Source organism: Halichoeres trimaculatus, unplaced genomic scaffold (assembly GCF_033239565.1).
Source record: "Halichoeres trimaculatus isolate MK-OKI-2021-1 unplaced genomic scaffold, fHalTri1.1 fHalTri1_scaffold_14, whole genome shotgun sequence".
NCBI classification, from domain to species: Eukaryota; Metazoa; Chordata; class Actinopteri; order Labriformes; family Labridae; genus Halichoeres; species Halichoeres trimaculatus.
Window position 1 is genome coordinate 4,752,447 of NW_027437192.1, and position 17,457 is coordinate 4,769,903.

A 17,457-nucleotide genomic window follows, 5' to 3' on the forward strand; every position below is an offset into this window, starting at 1 on the left:
CTTTTTATGTGTGGAGTTAATACTAATGTCTGGTAGACATTTTGTTTGAATTGCAGCTTTGGAAATAAATGTGATGAGAAAAAAGTTGACGCGTTCAATACTTACTTTCCCCATTGTTTCTGGAAGGAAGACTTTTTCAAGACCACTTAGAAACTCCTCACAGCCCCTTTCAGTAAATAAGTTATGGTTAAAATTTAAAACCATTGGAAACCCATCGCTTTGTGGACGAATCATCGTGTTATGACATCGTGCATTGTTCCCCTGAGTAAAGACTGACCCTGAAAACTGCTGAAGGGATGATCGTTTACTCAGTTATTGTGTAAAGGTCTTGTGATACATAACCGGCACCAGAGGCGAAACTAATTTAACAATTCATTGTCATGAAATGAACCACATTCTCTGCTGTTTAACACATTTTCTAGGTGTTGTCCTCTGACGTAGGAGCTCCACCTGTGCTCATTAATTGCTGTATTATGTTGTTGTTGTTTAAAAATGATTGAGCGTAACTTTGTAATTAAGCGTTTCAAATTATGGAGACACAGTTGCTCTATAATTAACCGCATAACTTACTATAATACACAATAACCTTTCTAAAACCAGTCCGACGGGTTGGACCGCCTGAAGGATTCATCCAGGGCTTAGAGGCAGAAGGAAAGAGATGCTCTGACATGACCCAGAGCTGAGATGCTGATTAATCAGTTTATTTTCAAACACAGTACATGTACATTGAAACATTGATAAACATAGTGCAATCTGATGTTATGCTAAATGCAGAACAATGATCTTTTCTTTTCTTTCAACAGAGTATTGCACAAAAGAAATCGCAACAAATTTTGTAGTGCAGCAACAACTTCATCAACTCAAAACACATCAGCCTCAACAAACGCCTCATATCAGAGCATTACATGAACAAAAAGTGCACAGCTTAGAAACACAATTTCTAACTTTTTCTGCTTCTTTCTTATTCAATATGAAAATACGTCTGCAGCAGAGTTTTTACTTTCTCTGTTGTATTCCCCTGCATTTTCTGCAAAGGAGACAAAGAATCAAGATAGAAAAAGAAAAATTTTGTATAACTGTGATAAATATGACAGACATACAGTGCAAAAATCCAACTTCCCCCCCAATCATTGTTCATACAGAGCTGATTTCTCCGGCTTTCTTTGCTTCAAAAGGACAGTTTAGTCAGCAGGAGCAGAGACAGGCGGTGTCATTTCTCTTCACATTTTCTTTATTTGCATCTAAACTTCATTAACTTCTCTTCACATTACATATTTCATGAACACACAAGCAAAACTAAGTTAAATTAGTATTTACAGTGCATAAATCCTTCATAAATAGTTAAAACATTACATTCACTGGCCTGATGTTTTCTGACTTCTTTACTATCTTCTCCATATTTTCTTCTTGACAGGAAACGTTCGCTTCAAGGCTCTATAAATAAATTCAACATTATAAAAACTTGATAAATCTAGGTCTCACATACAGTGAACATTTCAAAGTGCTAAAGTTCTGGTTTGGCTCGAGGCTGCGTTTACACCATAGTGCCTCCGTTGTAATTTCTGGAATATAATGGGGGGTTGAAGTCTTCATCATCACTGTCATCAAACTCGTCTTCAGACCACTCTTCATACTCTGACGGGGCCACGGAGTCGTCGTTTGATGAAGCTTCCTCCTGGGTGGAGGTAAAGAAAGATCAGCACACATACTTGCCACCACACCTGGAACACCTCTGTCAGATGACTAAACCATCTTTTCAAGTGCTGCCAGAAGGTGGGGTTGGGATGGCCTCAGTCATAAAATTAAAGGACAGTTAACTGTCCTCTTCTGTTCTGAGCCTCTTATGTAAAGCTGGCTTCTGTTGTAACACCCATGTTTGTGTGTGTGACAGGAATCAAATCTAAAGTTTAAGGATGTTGTTGTTTATATTTACGTGAAATTGCGAAAAATTGAGAGGCGTCATGTTCAAACTACAGCTATTCTCCTCCAAACGATATCTTTGTAGTTTTTATGTCTTTTGTCGCAAAGAAACATGGAGCTGGGACACAAACACAATCACTGTTGAATGTTTTGGTATGTGAAAGAACGTTGCTAGTGTAAACACTAGCATTGAAAGACAGTAGGTTCGAAAAAATAAATAGCGTGCTAAATATTTGCATTAAAATAACTTGTCTGGTGTGCTGGGAGCTTTAAAGGGATGTTTCAGTGTTTTTTAATATCAGCCAATTTTGGTGCAACCGTTGACCCAATTAGGAGACTGTGCTGCAAGGACAGGATTACTGATTTTTTTTTTTTTTTTTTTTTTTAATGATTTCTTCTCAGGTGTTTTTGTCTTATTTTCAAAAGGAAATGTATTTTTAGACTTAATATGAGTCACATTCACCTGACCAGCCCAGAAAATTGTCTTATTTCAAGTTATTTAAAGGCAAAATTTAGGTATGAATTGCTTGGAACAAGTAAAAAATTATCTGCCAATGGAACAAGAGAAAAGTTACTTGTAGTAAATCATAATCGTAGTTTGAAGCAATTTTTTCTAGTTCCATTGGGAAGTTTTTTTATTTGTTGCATGCAATTTAGACCTAAATTTTGTTTTTAAATAACCTAAGACATGACATGTTTCTGGACTGATCAGCTGGATGTGGTTCATACTGAATAAGATAAGACACTTTTGACTAAAAATACGACAAAAACACTTCAAATTTTCCAGTTCTTTTTGCAGTGCACATAAACCAAAATGAGGGTTCAGGTCTTAGTTTTTCAAAACAAGTTAAATTTTCTCCTAGAATTCTCTGATACTTCACTGGATCTGTCTAGTTGCAAGTTTTCAGTGTCAGAGAAAGTAAAGGAGCCGCAGAGCATCCCTGAGACACCGCCATGCTTCACTGTAGGCAAGGTGTTTTTGTTTTGTTTTGTTTTGTTTTCTTTGTTTCTTACATAAACCAACAAAAGAATCATTTGTTTTTCTGAGGATCATCCATGTAGTTTTTGACCACATTGAAGCCAGTTAATCGATTTGTTTAAAGAAAAAAGCTAAAAGTTTGTTAATTTTGCTGAAAACCAAATTTGCAATACAGATTGAATAATTGTGAAAACTGTACAAAAACTGTGGATGACATTATTTTTTTTATGTAACCTTTTGAATTTGTAAAATATTTTAAACTTTGTATTTTAATGCATGAAACTGCTTGATATATTTCAAAAGTTCTTACTTCCGTACTTATTTTATACCCATAATTTAGCATTTTGACATTTACCCAGTCGTCTCATGTTTGAAAAGACAGCTGGTAACAGTTAAACATGTATTTATAAATAATTTTGTTTACAAACATGTGAAATGGAAGAAAAAGTGAAATCCTGTAATTCTGCACAGTTATCAACACTTAAATATCTGCTCTTAACTGTTCCTCAGTTCAGTGAATGCAAGAGCCCAACCCCAATCAAAAATATGGAAATATCCCTTTAATATCAATTTTCGTCATAGAAATATTATTGCTTTTCAACCTTTACTTCTGAGCACCAAACATAAAAACAGCTTAGAAGACAAATGAAAAAACAGCTGTCGTTACCTTTTTGCCCTGCAGGTACAGCTCCTCAATATCGGGTTTTGGTTGTCTGGGCTCCGTGTCCATAAAAGCCACGTAATGGACCAGAGTGTAGATTCTGTTTGAAGACAAAACATGAAAGTTATTCCTCCAAAGACACTGAAACATGAAAGTGTTTCAGACCCAGATTTCTGCCAAGGAGAAAGAGCTTTGACTCCACGCAATCACCTGTGGTACAGCATGGCAATGAACTGGATCACAATCGACGTGGCAAATCCCAGAATGAACATGAAGCCGATGGGATCGACTTGGGCGTATTCTCCCGAGTTCTCCAGATCGAAGTCAAACTTGGGAATCTTGATGAAGACAGCGCTGCCAAAAATCTGGAGGGTAAACGTTGCTGCCAGCCAGAGCGCATTCAGCATGAAGAAGGCAAAGTTTATCTGTGCGCAAAGAAGAGACTCAGGTTACTGTCAATCCGGGAGATGATTTGTGTCTGGATTTTCTGTTTCACCAAACACCTACTTTGTTTCTCAGCTCTCGGAGGTCATTTTCCATCTTTTTCTTCTTCTCTTTATCGTCAGGTAGAGGCTCCAGGTATTTCTTCTGCAGTTCAATCCAAAACTCCTCCTCTTCCTGCGGGGAAACAAACACATCTTCAGTTAATCATTCAGCAAAGGCACATTTTGTTGGACCAGCTTGAAGTCTCTCATTATCTGTCTCAATATGGATCAGACAAACTTTGGAAACTAAGATTTCCTTTGGTGGACTTTTTGAAGTGTTACTTACTATGAGCCACACCCAACTGGTCAACCCAGAAAAAAATGTCTCATTTGGGGACATTTTTAAATTATTGGCTAATTTCTAAAAAATAAGAAAAAACATTGTCTGATTATTATCTAAGGCCTTGTTTACCCGACAACGTTTAATCTGAAAACGCTAAAACGCAGTGAAAACAATCTGCGTTTACACTGAAAAGGTGATGGACTGATAACGCTGTAGTAAGTATGCCAGGCCTGTAGTCGGTGCTATAACTGTCTTGTCCAGAAGCCTTTTGGGGGAAGTAGAGTTGAGCTGATCATCTGGAGTATGGTGAATGCTAACAGTTGCACATTTTATTGAAAGTCAGTCACCAGATTCAGCAGTACATGAATAACACGGTTGTCCACAATGATCGTAACAACGATCGTAACAACGATCGTAACAACGGTACTGTTGTCCTTTTGTTTGCGCTCGTGCGTAGCAGAGCTAACAGTTGCACATTTTATTGAAAGACCTTGCTGTACCAGCTTTAACACTGAAAACGCCGGCTTACTGTTTACACTGCAACGGTGTCAGTAGCATTTAAGAAAATCCCACTCTGTTTCTGTGTAAACACGAGGCCAAAACGCAACAAATCTTTTGCATTTCACCCTAAAACCGTTGTCGTGCAAACAGCCCCTAAGTGTGATGAAATTTGCGGACCTCTTAAGTAAAATGTTACCCTTTTTTCTAGACTGGACAGGTGGATGTGGGTCATATTGAGTCTAAAAAGGCATTTTCAAAATAAGACAAAAACACTTGATAAGATTTCCGTTTTTTTTCCCAGTGTAACTCAAAGCGGCATCCACTAAATATATTTTTACAAGATCCCCTTTGGACCAGTGGTTCCCAAACTTCTCAAGCAGTGACCCCCAAAAATATTGGTGCCAGAGACCCTCAGTGGTGGAAATACAATAAAACAGACGAAAGCAAACCGGAAAAGCTTAAGGGGTGGATTACACAACAATGGTTTTAGGGTGAGACGCAAAAGTATTGTTGCATTTTGGCCTCGTGTTTACACAGAAACAGTATTTTAGCCAACATGAAACGCAAACTTTAAAAACAACCTTCAGGGTGGAATTTTTTGGAAATGCTGGTGCCACCATTGCCGTTCCAGTTTTGAACTTCGTATTCCCCGATACACCAGATGATCTGCTCAACTCTACTTCAGTGGAGATCTACCAAAAACCGCTTCTGGACAAGGCAGTTATAGCGCTAACTACAGGCCTGGCATGCTTACTACAGAGTCACAAGAAAAGAGACACACACACCTTATCCAGAAAGTCCTCCTGCAGCTTCATGTCAGTGGATGCTTCCTGTAGTTGTGTGACCCAGCCTGAAGAAAGGACAAATGGTTGTTAAGATGACATGAAAGAGCGATGAACTGCTGATAATGAGTGTTTTTGGAAAGCGTGTGAAGCTTACATTGAGCAGGGATTAAAGCTGGCTCCACTTGCCTGAAACACACAGAGAAAACAGTCATTTCATTTTGTGTCAGGCTGACATTTCAATTCAAGCTTCACTTTTCAAACCCTACCTCTCTTGTTCTTCTGGGATTCCCGGTATTCCCGTGTCATCAACGATAGTGTTTAAAGGCTGTGGCTCAGACGGTTGGGGCTCTGGCATCAGAGTCTCCTGGGTGCTGAGCGGCCTGCCTTCAGAGTACTGCTGGGATTTCTTGCAACATTTTGCCCACGAGAAGAGCCGCTGGAAGGTGCCCTTGGCTGCAAGGGAACACCAGAAAAACAAGGGTTAAGTTTAACACCATGCGTGATGTGATAATAGGATCAGCTTTTGCTCTGAATCTTGCATCTACCTTTCTTGGTTTTTGTTTGTGGTGTGGTGGCTTGAGGCTGGGCGGCTCCTGCAGGAGGTTTTACCTCCCGGGTTCCCCACGACACATTGTTCATGTTTACCATGGAGTAGATGGTGAGCAGGAGGTAGGCGCTCGGAATGCAGAGGATGTAGAGAAAGCCAAAAAACACCAGCTGGACTTCTTGAGGGTGCATCAAGGCCGTAACGACGTAAATGAAGGCCATAGCAACAACAAACATGCTGCTTGGCGTCAGGATGGTTTGATCCTTTATCATTGAGCCTACGAGCGAAAAAGAAGGGAGAGTTTCAGGTTTGAAGCAGCTGAAAACAGTCACTGCAAATGTCTGCAGAAAGCTTTACAACTCACCAACAGTGGACAATGTTACAACCAACATGAGGAACGAGTATATGACGCTCAAGATTGCTGCAATCGTGATCTGAGTGTCGGCTTTGAGTTTAAAGCAGAGAATCAGGTAAATGGCAGGAGGGATAATCGCCAGAACCAGGGCCCAGCCCGCATCCAGGGTCAGCATGAAGGACAAGCTTCCTGGATAAAGAAGACACACAGGCATTAATGTCACATGAGCTGCTGACAAACTCTGACGAAAGGCTGCAGAGCAAACACAAACCTGCAATCATGAGGCAGATGGTGGCGGGAGCCAGGATGGCTGAAGTGATGTTGAACAGCTGGTACAACATGAAGAGTTTGGATATGGATGAGTTCTTCTTGGAAACGGTGTTAGTGGCACCCAGCAGATCCACAATGTTAGCCAACGTGGACGGTCCCCATCGTCGACGCTGTGGTTAGACGCCGTGTTAGCATGTTCAGTGTAATTTCTGGTTTGTTATGAGCGTCACTTTTTGTTCAGCTTCATCACTCACCTGGTTGTAGAGCTCTTTGAAGTCCTCAGGTGCGTTGGTGTAAGCGTCAGACGCCGAGTTGTACTCCACTCTCCATCCTTGCTTCAGCAGCAGCGTACACAGCCAGCGGTCCTCTCCTGCAGGGGGTGGAGCGGGTTTTTATTAAGGATGCACCGAAATGAAATTTTTGTCCAATACTGATATCAGGTATTAATATTACTCTGATGGCCAATAACCTATATTTACTGATATAAATATTGGTAAAAAAAAAAAAAATCTGAGATGATGTGTCAAGGTAGGCTGCACCTGTGCCATTAGCCGACAGAAATCAGGCTAAGGTGTAGGGGTTGTTTTCATTGAACAAACACAGCCTAAACTTCTCTAGCATCATTTTTTGAAAACTCTCTTCTGGCTTTAACATCCTGGCATTTCTGGAATGTGCAGCACAGCTGCCTTTGAGAGATTGTTTTTTTTTTTGTTGTTGTAGCATTATCAGAAAAAGTCATCTGTTAGATTCCTATCTCAGAGTGAAGCATTTCATTACTTACAGTTACAAAAGGAAAAGTGAGTTTATTTCTGGAGCAAGGCGATTCAAAATGCTTTGAAAGACTTTAAATCAAAAATTACTGCTGTCAGTAGATTGAAAAAGTAATCTTATTAATTACAGGATTTGTAATTAATTACACTAATTAATCACATTTAAATATCATATCTGCTTAAGGTCCCCAAATAAAAACTTTAAATTCTAGGACATTACAACATTCAAATGAATTCACAAAGAGAAGATTTATAGGAGCCTGGTGGAGCTTGTCAATCAAAGTCCTGCTCGTAAACTACAGCGGGTGAGAGCGGTGTGCTCTTTGGATGAGAGCTCAGCATGGATATGAGGAGAAGATGTGAGATGACAGTGACATAGCGAGACACTGAAAGTCAGAAAAGTTCAGGCAGCCCACACTCCAACTGAGGATGTGTCACCGTAGTTCAGAGGGAAAAAGTGGCGTAATCGAGAAAAAAAGACGACCATGGAGAGGATCGAAGGATGGAGCGCCAGAGATGAATGCAATCAAAAAAGTATGTTTTGCCTGTTTTTTGGATCCAAAGCAGGAAGAGAGACATAAAAGAAGAGCGTCGACTCTTCTTAGGTAGTTTTTGTGTTTACATAGTCAGAGAAACTGAGGCATTATGTGGTCACAAGAGGTCCTCGACTTTAGTGGTTCTCAATTTACGTCATTTTGACTTTCGGATGCCAATAAATATATGTACGTTAGAAAATAGAAAAGGTTTTGAAGTTATGCCCTTCTTTTCATAAGCTCCCAGGAGTTTTTGACATGTATGAAGACACAGCTATGCAATGCTATGTGGTCATCAGCATCGTCAACTTTGTCTCAAGTCATAGTGTAGATTGTCTGTGCTTGTGCTCTGTAATTTTCTTGGTATCCTCACCTTTTTCGCATCATGGACACCAAAAGGAAAGCAGGATCTGTTTTCCCATGAATTTGAGGTATAATACATGTATTTGGATAGTTATTTAGATATTAAGGGGGATTTAGGGTAAAAATCTGACCGACACAGAATTTCGGGTTTTGACGCGTCATAGGAACGATACTCAGAAACAGAGTGTCTTTCACAAGCGTCCTTTACCTTGATCGTACTGAATGTAGTTGCTTGCTTCTATGGACTTGCTGGCGTATCTCTTCATGACGTTGTCATCCATCAACGCCTCGGCTCTGAACAGACTGAAGCAACCAGGACTGCAGAGCACACAGCCAATCACGTGCTCCGCCGTCTTCTGCAGCCAGTGACTGATGGCGTACTCAAACTTCTGGAACCACACAGCAGGACCTGCAGAGGAAAACCAACAATCCAGTCAGTGTCCGAGCTGTTTTTTCATGACTGGGTACTTACTATCGAAATGTACAGCTTTCACACCTGATCCAGTGGGGTGAATCCTGCCACAGGCTGCTCCAACGTGTGGGTACATTTTCAGTCGATCGATGAGCAACATCACAGACGCCGGCTGGAAGTCTGTGTCTCCATCCAGAGCCAGGAGGTAGGTGTTATGCTTCTCTCTCTGGGGGAGCAGGAAGTTTGTGGCACATTTAATTAAAAAAAACAGACAATGTCCAGGTTCCCCACAACGTTCTTGCTTCTCTTACCTTGACCTCTTCTTTCAGTTCCTTCTCTTTCTCTCCTTTCTCCCAGCGTTTGTAGTATTTGGTCATCAATTTCCAGCCCAAGAGGAAATACAGGTACATGATCTGAAGAAAAAAATATAGATTAAGAAGGAACCAGTATCATACTGCCTCTTCTATGCCATTTGAGAAGTTGTCTCCCTACCTGAGACCATCTCTTCTTGTGGCGGATGAGGTCTTTGTCTTTGTAGTGAACGAAGATGTTGTTCCCGTGAGGCATGGTGAGCTCAAGGCGACCACCGTATGGTGTCCGTATGAGCTTCTGATCAGGGATTTGCTGCTTTTGACCAAAGAACTTCTCATCCATGCTTGTGAAGATGCTGATGACAGAGGAAAACATGCTTCAGTGAGATCAGACCCTCCAACGCTTCAAAAAACAGATCATGTGTCAAAAATTTTTACCTGTAAACTTCAGCAAGGACTTGTACAAGTGTCTGTGCATATTCATTGAGGTGACGGCCCTGACTCCCCTCGACTTGTTGGAACGCGTCGTCAAAGTAGATATGAGCCTCGAAGGTGAAATCTCTGTGCTCCTTCTCGTTCTTTGGTCTGTACTTGTCCAGTCTGCAACATTTGAAGACATAATTAGGCACCAAACAACTCCAAACATTCCTCATTGACAATGGATTTCACCAGATTGCTGCAAAGACTGTCCCCAACTCAATGTGTAAGAGTTAGGGTTAGGCGAAACTTGACAGGATCTTTTGAAAGACAAAGCAAAGTTGGGCAACTTTTTTGCAATTGAATGGTGCAACTGACCTGAAGATTGATATAATGATGTTCAACATCTCATCGTAGGTCTCGTGCCACATGGTTGCGCAAAGATACACCATCGCCGTATCAAACCGCCATTGACTGGAGAAGACAAGATTTACAACCGTGAGGCAAACAGCATCAACACAACAACACGCCTTTGACTTTAACTTTACGTCACACACACTTACTTCCTTCTGCCTCTGGTCTGGATGTCAAACCGAGTGTTGAGCAGAAGAGACTGCTCGATGAAGGTTCCTTCGTACAGCCGCCTGCTGAACAGGTCTTGTGTCCTCTGGATACGAAAGACGCTGAGGTACCACAGATGAAGGGTGGACAACACCAAACCGAGCCACCAGGACACAGATGACCCTGAGGGAAGATTTACAAACCCGCAAGATGAGGATCCCACAAAGGCACCTTGATCTTTATCTAAAACGCAAATGTCCCTTCTTGCAAAATCAACTTAGTTCAACCCAGGTTTGTTTTATTACCTGTCAGAAAGCCTATGTCCATTATCCTTGACATGTCCAGGAAGCACAGAGTGTGTGTGACGTCCAACACCAGGTGTGGGAACACGCTGCCGGTCAGGTTTCCACTTCTTCCATCCACAACAACGTTGCAGTAGTTTGAGAAGTTGGTGCCAAGAGTTGAATTCAGGTTGGCTCTGTAGTCCTGATAGTAAACGATGACCGGGATGACGTACAGAGCCATGACGCCCAGAGAGGCCAGGTACAGAGGCAGGATGAAGCAGCGCCGCAGAGCGTGCATCTTGCAAGCAAGCAAAGCAAACCAGTGGCAGAGCGCAGAGGAAATCAGTTGGACACCGATGGTGATGGCTATGATTCTCGTCTCACGTCTCGGGATGGAGGTCACAATGGACCAGTCCATTTTGGCGAGGGGGACGTAGGCTCCCACCACACCGGCCGTCACTGCAATCCTGACCAGGCTGGAGAAGATCTGCAACACGTTCCGGCACTTTGCGACATCTTTGCACACGTTCTTGAGGCCGTCGGACTTGGTGTGCTCACTGATCACTTTGAAGTAGCCTTCCCACCAGTTGAGTGAAACCAAGATGGAGCCACCAACAGCCAGGCCCACCCAAATCAACATCTTGGTATCAGTGGGGTCCTTCATGATGTACATATAAAGGAACAAGACATTGCCCAGCAGGATGAGGATGAAAGCAGTGATGGATGGTATCAGGAAGCGGTTCCTTTCTTTGGCCGTGCACTGGGTGATCACTTGCAAGAGGGCGGTGAGGATGGCTACGCTGTTCAGTATCGTGACATTGGTGACAATGTCCAAGTGTGGCATCGCAACAATTGTGAGAATCGCTGCACCGCCAGAAACAAGCAAGTCCATGAAGAGAACCTGAAACGTGACAGGACAGGAGACAGTGAAGATAAGGGATCAGAAACCTGCTAGTCATGTTTGGTGCCCGCAAAAGATAAACAGTTAAAAATGATGATAAAAATCTTCTCACCAGGGCAAGGGTTGCTTTTTTTGGTAGTTTGGACGTCTTGTAGCATGCTTTCCAGATGCTTTTCAGCAGTAAGAGAACACTGGATGTGATGAGAGCACAGCCAATACAGAGCAGAGCGACTGGTTTCTGGTCGTCTGGGAGGGATTTCGTGCCTTCGTTGGATAGTGTGACGAGGAGGAGGAAAGAAGCCTAAAAACAGATATGCTATCAGTTAGATAAACCTGTTCATATCTTTGAGCAATGGATGAACAACCCTTCAGACTGCTGTACGACTGCACTGTCACTCTCATCTGATATCAAACCTGTAAGTAAAAGTAAAAAGAACAACAAACCTTGCTGCAAATCGCCAATCCAAACACGACTAAAGCCATCACAATCAGAGTCACTATCTTCAGCAGTTTGATCATCTTCCATGGTGTGTGTTCATCGTCAACGACCGGGACCTCCTGGAAGGTATCCCATGGCCTTCTGTAAGACGAAAGCAAAATAAGAGTCTGAGAAGGAGGGTGGGTGTCGGATGTGAGAGTCAAGAAGCACAAATACAATGATTAAACTTTAAAGCCGGGATGAGATATTTAAAGACAGACAGGTGGCAAATAATGAAAGGATTAACCGATAGGAAGCTGTAAATGTGCAAATATGCAACTTAAAGAGCCTGCATGCTTTATTTCATTTACTGTCATCAAACCAACAGTCCTGCAAACAAGGGTCGGTCAGTTTATTCATTTATTTTGCTACCAACGGTAAAGGGTGGCCACGTCCCATTACAACAGGTTTTTAACCATTTACAGCTAATGACTTATTGAAAACAAACCTGAATTGTTAAGGTAAGAAAAAATTGACACCTATCATCCAAACAAAAAAGTAAGATGCAGTAAAATAAAACACATCCATGGAAATTATTTATAAAATAGAGCAGCTGCGATGCTTAGAAACAGAAATTGGGATCAGAAACGGTAAGAAAATGCTTTTCGAAGATAGTCAGGAACAAAGATAGCAAGTAACAAAAGTACAAATACTCTGTTATTGCACTTAACACAACAACTCTACAGTGAGAAACAATCATCGCCTGATGTGCTGTTAAAAGAAAATCCAATCCAATCAACTAAATTTATAAAGCATATTTTAAGAACAGTTAAGTTTCCCAAAGTGCTTCACCGGAAAAAAACTGAAATCTTATCAAGTGTTTTTGTCCTTTTTTCAGTAGGAAATGCCTTTTTAAACTTGATAAGAGCCACAGTCACCTGACTAGTCCAGAAAAATGTCTTACTTTAAGTTATTTGAAGACAAAAAGAGGTCTGAATTCCTTTTAAAAAGTGAAAAGAAACCCTGCCAATGGGACAAGAGAAAAGTTACCTGTTCTAAGACATTATTCTAGGTTTAGGCAAATTTTCAATCAAATTTTTGTTGTTCCACTGATAGAATTTTTATTCACTTGTTACAAGCATTTTAGACCTCATTTTTGTCTTTAAATAACTTGGAAAAAAAGAGTTTTCTGGAGTGACTACTTGAATGTTGCTCATGCAAAATGTAAAAAGACAAGTTTTACTTAAAATAAGACAAAAACACTTAATAAGATTTCGTTTTTTGCCGTGTGCAAAGTAAAAAACGAAAAAGAACATCAATAGAACAAATGAAATTAATTAAAATAACATATAGAAACAAATAAGAACCATAAAAACACAAGCGTTAGGACCATTAAAAGAATAAAAGGACAGAGATCACACAGCTCTTATGCTGAGCTAAAAGCCAAAAAGTGAAAATGAGTTTTAAAACTCAAAATTAGTAGTTGGGGTTGGGGATGTTTTAATGTCTAATGGCAGATCGTTTCACAATTTGGGAGCCGCCACCAAAAAGGCTCGATCACCTCAAGTTTTTAGATGGGTTTTTGGGACAGTGAGGTGAAGATGATCAGCAGACCTCAGGGACCATAGTTTAGAAGCTAATCCTGGTCCAAAATTAAGGGTTTAGAAGTGTGATGTGTTAACTTCAACTTAACTTTAAGTAGATTCCATATAAATGATTCCTGATACATTTAAGAGCCTGTACTTTTTACTTTTACTCAAGTCATATTTTTTAAAAAGGTATTTTACTTCTACTCAAGTAAGGACTCCAGGTACTTTTGCCATCTCTGGTCAGGACATACAAGGTTTAACTTTCAACTTAAACAGCCCAAGCATTGAGAACACAACAAGACTAACTCTTCCATTCAGGTTTGTCCCTCCTGTCTCCTCAGACTCGTTCAGCTGGCAAAGATTTACACAGTGTACAAACTTCTGACAGCTGCCGTTCGGAAGCCCTGGAGCCAAATATCTCACAGCTGTGCTTCTACAAACTCACCGCCGCCTCTGTTTAACCACAAACAGGTCGGGTGAAATAAAAGGTATGCTTAGAAGTTAACAGATGTCTGAATAAATCAATCTTTTTTTATACAGCGCCAAACCACAACAAATGTTAGCTTGGGAAACTTTCCAAAAACTTCTGTAGATCCAGACCAGATCAAGAGTCTGGTTTCATCCTACCTCTGATAAAAGTTTCACAAATAAAATATTTTGCAAAATGACCAAAAAACAAATCAAAAACTTTTCAAAACAATATATCACCATAATTCATTCCATTTCTTTATAGGATGTTGACTAAAAATTACAATAAAAACTTTCCAATGATAAATACTTTTATGAATACACATACAGCTGTTTTGTTTTGGTGAAATGTGATAAAAATTAAAGCTGACTTTTTTAGCATATTTTCACATTTTCTGATCATTTTCCCAAATAAAATCAAAGATAAATAAAAATGAAGGCACCCTCACACTACGTTATTTGTCTGTTAGGGTTTCTGTCCATCCAAGTCATGGCAATTCCAAGCAAAATCCAGTATGAGTCCAGAACTCAACCAAATCCAGTCGCTTTTGTTGGATCAAGCACAAGATAATTTCTTAAACCAGCTTTTTTTTTTTTTTTTTTTAATCTATGTTATAATATAAAAAACTGATAAAAAATCAGAGTGTAAACCTACTTTGGCATGTCCCTCTTCTCCTCCTCCATTGTGATTTCTTCCAAGTGGAAGTGTTCTCTTGGAAACATCTGTTATAACTGTTTGCACACCTGCATGACTCACTGATGAGGCTGAGGCCACTCCCACTGTGGCACCTCTGATGCAGATCCTCACAGGAAGTCAGAGCAAAGCCTTTCATATGAGTTCCTCTTACAGTTTGTTTCTACAGAATTGATGAGTAAAACATTAATCAAACCAGAAGTCAGATGTGTATAAAATTATTAGCTTCTTTCTTGTTGTGGACGAGGAGGGAATTCATCTTTATGTCTGGTGAAAATATTTCCTGACTTTTTTTCTGTTTGTTTGTTTTTTTGCGATATCTGAGGGATCAGAGTTTCAGTCTTGGTATAAAAACAGGGACAGACTTGTCAGGTGGAAACAGCATTCCTGAAGCCAGGGTACGTGTCAAAGGATAAAAAAAAGGGCGAGTACGTACAAGCTGCTCTGAGTTCATGAATAATTAGAACAACCTATAATAGTGTTAATTACACCAAGAGGCCTGTCCTGTCTTAAATATAGAAACATCTGGATGCAGCATGACTCAGTGTCCACCCATCATTACATAATGAATGGATCCACTTCAGGACACAAATGAAAAGATTTACGCTCAAAAGTCAGGATCAGACCCATCCTGTGCGCTGTGTGTCCGTCCATTTTGCTAATGGTTTGATGGCTGAGATAAAACAAACAGTAGTTTTTCTATTATGTAACCAGTTTTTGGAACTTAGAGTACAAATGGATCATCCTGAGAGGGATGGCTCTGCCCACATGGCATCAGACAGTCAGTTTTGGAGCTTGAATTTCCTCCTCGCTCAGATGAGAAAGAATTTATTTTCCTGGAAGCATTAGAGAAATTTGGTAACATACTCTTGGGAGCATGGATAAATCATTTGATTGGCTTTGATTTGACTCTATTTCATTCTGTTAAAAGATAAAATATTTGATACAAAAAAAATAGAAATTCTAGAGAAAGAAAAGGCTCTTGTTATGTCTGCTCCTTCTCTCACAAAATAATATTTCCAATCAACTACCATTTACTACAACGCATTTACTTTTCCAAGGGGAGCCATTTGTGTATGAGGCTCCCCTTTTTTAAAATGATACTCTTTATTAGTGTTTTGGATTTTTTTTTTTCTCGTATATTGCCAAGTTTGAAGATTACTGCTTGACCAGAACAAGGTGATATCAGAAAAGAAACAGTGAGTAGGTTCGGTGATCATGCCAAGGTGTGATCATGCAGATGTGGCCCTGCTGCTCAGGGGATCAGAACGCACACTGAGGGGGCCCTCATCCCCGGGCATCTAGCAGCTACAACAGAGCACAGAGCCCAGACAGTCCACCATGGTGACAGCAGCACGCCAACCTAGGAGGAGGCAAGGAGAGGGGGGCTGGGAAGGCAAGAGGCAGGCTCCTAACACTGCCGAGCCATGGACTGAGGCCCACAGGCCCCGCTAGACGCCGGGCAGGGGTAGGACCCGGGGCCCTTTGTGCTCGAGGGCCACCCGCCCCCGAAGAGGGAGCGCCCAGCCCAGGCCACCACCCATCGCGAGTTGGTACCAGTCCCCAGTGCACCTGGCCAGACTACGGAGACTACAGAGGTCCCCTCCCCAAGATCCAGTGCCTCCCATCCCAACCCATCTGTACCCCAGCTCATCAGCCCTCCCTGGTGATCCTATCATAGCATAAAAGATTGCCATGGTGACTTCCCTTATTTCTACAAAAAAATGCAGTTTTTATCTCAACACTTATCCCCCACATTTCTTAGAAGACTAGTGATAATATTTTTAAAGATATACTTTGATTTTGTTTTTTTGGTGTCTTTTTTGACAGCAACGGTAGCGTGAAAAAAACAGCACGTAATTGCGAAAAAATTTTGAGGTGTCATATTCAATCTTAGCAGCTATTCCCCTCCAAACATTGTCTTCAGTCTCGCTGTCTATGTAGTTTATATGTCTTCTGTCAGGACACGAACACAATCAACGAGCCTTTTGATTGGTAGGATGTGTACTCCTCATGAGTGAAACTTTGGAAAAATTGGCCTCGGTCTGTAAAACAACGTTGCTTGTGTGAAAGCTTGTAGTGAGGAGGTTTGAAAAAGAATAATGTAGGCATTTGGTGTGCAGAGGGCTTTACTGTAACGTGCCGTTACTTGGTTCTAAATCTCAGGTTTTTTGACATTTCAAATCCTTTTAAATTATAACAACTTTCTGTTTTACTAAACAATTCTGAAAGTTGATCGGTGACAGATTTAAATGAGCTTTGATGATTTGCAAATGCCAAAAGAGAATCTCGTTAAGATATTTTACCATAAGTGTTTGATAGAAGAATATTCTGGCCATTCAACTGAGGTTGGCAGGACGTCTAGGGCTGTAAGTTTAGAAATCCACCCCAAAACAAAATAAAACAAAAAAAATAACCCCAAAATTTAGGGCCTCACCCCTGGGCAGCATGGTTGTTGAACAGCAAACATTAGGGTGGTCTCAGTCAGTTTTGGGAACAGTCTTTAGGGGGAATCCTGGATCTTCAGATGAGCTAAAAAAAATATATACTTGTAGAGGACATTTGATCAATCAAGGATCAACCACCAAGGAGCATGAATGCATTTCCAAAATTTGACAAGATTCTTATTGATAGTGAAGACGTTTTCATCGTGACATTTGCAACTTTGGTTTTTCAAATAAAGCTAATTTCACATCAGAAACAAATAAAAGAAGGAATCAGGAATAAAGGCTTTGAATATCCAATGATGTGACTTTTTTATAGTTTTCTGAACTAGTTGGCTCTTTTTGGAATGGAAATTAAGATTTGGAGTCAAATTAGTTTTGTTAAACAATCTCTCAGGTTATTATTTTTTACAGCTGCGTTTCTGTAGCTGTCTGGTTATTTGGTGTAATTCAGTGGGTGTTTTTCATCAGGGTGTCACATGGCGTGACATCATGGGGACTTCAGA

General features: G+C 40.7%; 1 protein-coding gene and 1 long non-coding RNA gene across 2 annotated transcripts; both read right to left on the reverse strand.

Moving 5' to 3' along the window:
• Nucleotides 1-1,125: 1,125 nt before the first annotated feature.
• On the reverse strand, nucleotides 1,126-11,281 carry LOC141803294 (chitin synthase chs-2-like). Its single transcript, XM_074687256.1, has 19 exons — nucleotides 10,459-11,281; nucleotides 10,156-10,336; nucleotides 9,971-10,066; nucleotides 9,614-9,775; nucleotides 9,357-9,531; nucleotides 9,176-9,277; nucleotides 8,949-9,090; nucleotides 8,661-8,861; nucleotides 7,041-7,156; nucleotides 6,788-6,956; nucleotides 6,526-6,705; nucleotides 6,160-6,438; nucleotides 5,881-6,067; nucleotides 5,769-5,800; nucleotides 5,615-5,679; nucleotides 4,068-4,178; nucleotides 3,771-3,985; nucleotides 3,567-3,660; nucleotides 1,126-1,675 (listed from the first exon to the last, which is right to left on the reverse strand). Exons 1-19 carry the CDS (start codon nucleotides 11,279-11,281, stop codon nucleotides 1,535-1,537), a joined length of 3,471 nt encoding a protein of 1,156 aa, XP_074543357.1. The 3' UTR covers nucleotides 1,126-1,534.
• Nucleotides 11,282-11,581: 300 nt separating this feature from the next.
• Nucleotides 11,582-14,516, reverse strand: LOC141803348 (uncharacterized). The gene is made up of 3 exons (XR_012599553.1): nucleotides 14,469-14,516; nucleotides 11,783-11,918; nucleotides 11,582-11,639 (listed from the first exon to the last, which is right to left on the reverse strand). It is a non-coding gene; the product is annotated as an uncharacterized LOC141803348 (long non-coding RNA).
• Nucleotides 14,517-17,457: the final 2,941 nt, after the last annotated feature.

Coding starts and splice junctions, on each gene's coding strand:
- LOC141803294 (XM_074687256.1), bottom strand. CDS start 11,281: ATGCCACACTTGGACATTGTCACCAATGTCACGATACTGAACAGCGTA. Junction 6,706..6,787: donor CATCTGCCTCATGATTGCAG/GTTTGTGTTTGC, acceptor TTCTTTATCCAG/GAAGCTTGTCCTTCATGCTG. Junction 5,801..5,880: donor ATCCCAGAAGAACAAGAGAG/GTAGGGTTTGAA, acceptor TGTGTGTTTCAG/GCAAGTGGAGCCAGCTTTAA.